The following is a 3795-nucleotide window of genomic DNA, read 5'->3' as shown; positions in this document are numbered from 1 at the left end:
ACAGCAGGCTGAGACAGCGGCTGGACCGGGACCAACCTGTCCGCGACGGTAATGCCTGACTCCACCACAGCGTTAGCCTGCTCCACCAGGTCCAGGAAGATGACCACGGCGCTGTTCATCCTCGCGACCGACTTAACATTGTCGTAGCCCACTTTCTCCCCCACAGCCAGGGCCACGTCCTCCACGCTGAGGGGGAACTGGGCCACCACCCGGACCCCGTGTTTGCGGGTGAGCTGCCTGAGGTTGGTCATGGCTGCAGCCAGACCTCCCCCAAACAGACCGCAAAATCCACCAAGAACCCAAATAAACGATATAAACTAATAAATGTGCTCTGTGATTAATAAACTACAGTGAATATGAACATTAACAATTTAAACAAACAGAAAAAACAAGCTAAACGCCACACAACACACACCATGCTCTCACACACTCCAGCCGCTGCCCACTCCCAGCATGCACTGAGAGAGAGAGAGAGAGAGAGAGAGAGAGAGAGAGAGAGAGAGAGAGAGAGAGAGAGAGAGAGAGAGAGAGAGAGAGAGAGAGGGAAACTCTTCAGTGACTCTGGGGCAACTGAATCAAAACTCCAACAATACAACACTGGAAACCCACTTTCAGACACCACAAAATGTCTCTTTATTGTTTGACATGGCTGGAAGCAGTGAGAAGCGTTACACATTGCTGACTATAGAGCGATAACTGCTAACAATAAATTGAACCTCTGATAACAGTGGTGTTATTGATAAAGCTACCTCTGCTCAGGCTGGATGTGACCGTGAATGCTGAGCATACATGACGGTGGCCGTCACAGATGACGGCGGTGTGTTAATATCTGAATCGGTATCTGAATGGAACATCTCTGGTTGGCTGCATGGATCCGAAGCCCCACCGTTTGTGGTCGATCTGGGGAATCTCCTCATCAGGATTCTTCAGCTCAAACTCAAAGTACACCAACATGAGGAAGACAAACTGTTTGAGCTCATTGACAGCAAAGAATCGGCCGGGGCACATGGACACCCCACCGCCCCAGGGCATTGTGGCAAACTTCAACTTGGTCCCTCCTTTGTAAAAGTCAGTTTTCCTGGTGCCGTCCGGATTCAGGAAACGGTCGTATTTGAAGGACTGTGGGTCCGGGTGGATCTCTGGGTCAAGATGAAGCACTCTGTAAGGAAACATACCCATCCTGTCACCTTTACGGATGGCATACTGGCGTCCGTCGGCCATCTTTATGGTCATGTCCACTTTCACACCACGGGTAAGGAGCGGTGCAGCGGTGAGACGCAGGGTCTCCTCCACAATGCTGTCCAGGATCGGGGTCTTCAACAGCATCTCGCTGGTCAGGTCTACCAAGGGCCCACCAGGCTGGACACTCTGTCCAGACTGTCTCAGGACATCGTCCACCTCCTTTTTCACTGCTGCCATGGCATCTGGGTGTTTCATGAGGAAGAGGAGCACCCAGAAGGAGGACGGCCCGGTGTTGCCCTGTGAGGCCCACAGAAGTACAAACATATATCTGTCAATCATTGACTCTTCCATACCGTTCTCTTCTTTAGACTGCTTCAAGTCCCAGATCCAGCGGCTGATGTTCTCTTTGGTCTTCATCTTCTCTACTGATAGAGCTTTCCAAAAATGGGCCTTCAGTCTCTCTGCCTCCCACCGATCCCTCGGGGGGAGGACGCCATATGCCAGGTCGGGGAAGAGCTGGTCATATTTGCGGAATTCGGAGAACAAGTCCTGTGACTCCACTCGGTCTTTCTCTTTGGCCTCTTCCTCTCCTCCTTCTGACGGTGGCTCGTTGCCAAACAGTGCCAAGTATCCCGCCCTGAAGACCACATTGTAGCTGTACATGAAGAGACTATCCTCATTCCAGCTCATGCGATCAGAGTCTGAGCCCAGTTTATGCAGCATCACATTCTGGAGGTTACTCATCATAGCTTCAGTTAAGACTTTCAGGCCTTCTCCCTTCAGGTGTTTGTTGCTGGCCACATGCAGGGTTTTGAGACCATCTTGGTCATTACCAATGAAACCAAAGACTTGCCGTACCAGCCGTCTGGCAAAAATGACAAAGTCCAGTTTCTCCCGGCTCTCTTGAGTGAAGGCTCCAAATGACAGCGGGTCCTGCAGGAATGTGAAATAAAACCCTGCCAGCTGGATGGTGAACACATCACCGTGTTTCTTCCTCATCCTCTCCAGGAACTTGTTTGTATCTCTGCGAAACTCCAGAACATGTCCGAGCCAGGGGATGGGGCCTTTATCCAGAGGAGGTTCTCCGGGACGCCGCTGTCGAAAGGCGCCGAGGAGGTAGAGTCCTCCGAGGAGAGCGGCAGTGAGGCTCAGCAGGATCAGCAGCAGCAGGTCCATGACTGACTCCTTCAGCAGACACAGGTCAGTGAAGAGGTAAGGTCCGGATCCAGCAGGACAAACACACTGTTGCTCCTCCCCTGCAAACACAACAGCACTCCCAACTCTCCTGGAACTGCTGATTAGGTCTTTTAATGGCAGACAGCCAGCATGGAGTTGCTGTGGTTTATTGCATGAGTTGTTTCTCAGGAACTCAGAGTCTCCCAATCTGTTGGCAAACTGATTAAATCACAGGTTTTTTGAGGACTTCTGTTTAATGATAGACTGGGATGTGAGAACAGACTGTGACTCATGGTGTTCCTACTGAATAGATGTAACTTGTTGGATTGAAGTTTATATTCACTGAGTGACAAAACTGGAGAATAAATGATTAATCGGTCCTTTACAGGTGACGTCACTCTTTTGCATTGTGGGATTGAATCGCCATTTCGCAGGCATGGTCTCACTCTGGGATTCACGTCTTTGAGTGCGGCATTATTTCTCAGATATGGGAAGATCGTGTTGCGTGATAGGCTGCCATATAAGTCGCATCGACGGAATGGGAGCAGGACAGAAGGCAGTCTCCGTTTTTTCCAGTTTCCCACGTGGAAAAGAAATTAGGGGAGCAGACTGAGGAAAAGATGAAGAGGCGTCAGACGGCGGGGGTCGCAGCAGTGACATGAAAGAGCGTCACTTTTGACTCCATATCTGCCAACATGGTTGTTTGCTCTCGGCATTTTCATAAAGGCAAGTGAGCGAGTTTATTTGTTTTTAAGCAATGTTACTGAAAATGTGGTTTCTCTCTGAATGAAGTTACGTTAGCCGCTAACGGTTAGCGCACCTGCGAACTAGCTTCACCCAACTGCAAGCCAACTTCACTTGTGAAATACAGTCAGCGGAGGAGGGCAGTGGAGAATCACTTCATGCTAAAGCTGGTTATTTTGTTTCTTCATCTTGAATTTAAGCTTTCCAGACGGAGTGACTTCAAAGATCCAGTCAGACCTGCTGTCCAGAGGAGGACACGTCATGTCAGTTCTGTGCACACAGACAAGTAGAGACAAACACACATTCCCTGGTACACTGCAACACACATCCACACATCAGATCTGATCTCGTTTTGAAAACAAACATACAGTCATTGATTTGTTTGCTATAATTGATCAAACTAAATTAACAACACATCCTAGAGGAGAACAGTCAGCAGCTTGTCAGTCAGACGATGTTCCAGCCTGAGAAACAATCAGCAGAACAAATCCACCTGCACCTGTCTGTATTTACAGTCCTTGTAACTCACAATCTGACATGGTGGCATGTGTGATTAACTTACCAGTGTGCGATGTCATGCAAGCATCCAGTGTTTACTAGCTCTCTCAATAAAACCTAACGTGTCTGCAGGTCAGCCAGCCGATGAAATGATGGAGATTGACCCAGACTGGACACCATCCCTACATCTGGGAC

The 3795-nt window shown here is 49.4% G+C and overlaps 1 protein-coding gene across 1 annotated transcript; it reads right to left on the bottom strand.

Moving 5' to 3' along the window:
• Window positions 1–610: 610 nt before the first annotated feature.
• On the bottom strand, window positions 611–2374 carry LOC115405466 (5-beta-cholestane-3-alpha,7-alpha-diol 12-alpha-hydroxylase-like). Its single transcript, XM_030115052.1, has one exon. It carries the CDS (start codon window positions 2356–2358, stop codon window positions 823–825), a length of 1536 nt encoding a protein of 511 aa, XP_029970912.1. The 5' UTR covers window positions 2359–2374; the 3' UTR covers window positions 611–822.
• Between the last annotated feature and the right edge of the window lie 1421 nt (window positions 2375–3795).

This window comes from Salarias fasciatus, chromosome 18 (genome assembly GCF_902148845.1).
Source record: "Salarias fasciatus chromosome 18, fSalaFa1.1, whole genome shotgun sequence".
NCBI classification, from domain to species: domain Eukaryota; kingdom Metazoa; phylum Chordata; class Actinopteri; order Blenniiformes; family Blenniidae; genus Salarias; species Salarias fasciatus.
Note: the sequence above shows the minus strand (reverse complement) of the source record. Positions and strands in the feature narration are given on the sequence as shown.

Bases quoted from the DNA above. Each gene is read 5' to 3' on its own strand.
- LOC115405466 (XM_030115052.1), bottom strand. From the start codon at position 2,358: ATGGACCTGCTGCTGCTGATCCTGCTGAGCCTCACTGCCGCTCTCCTC.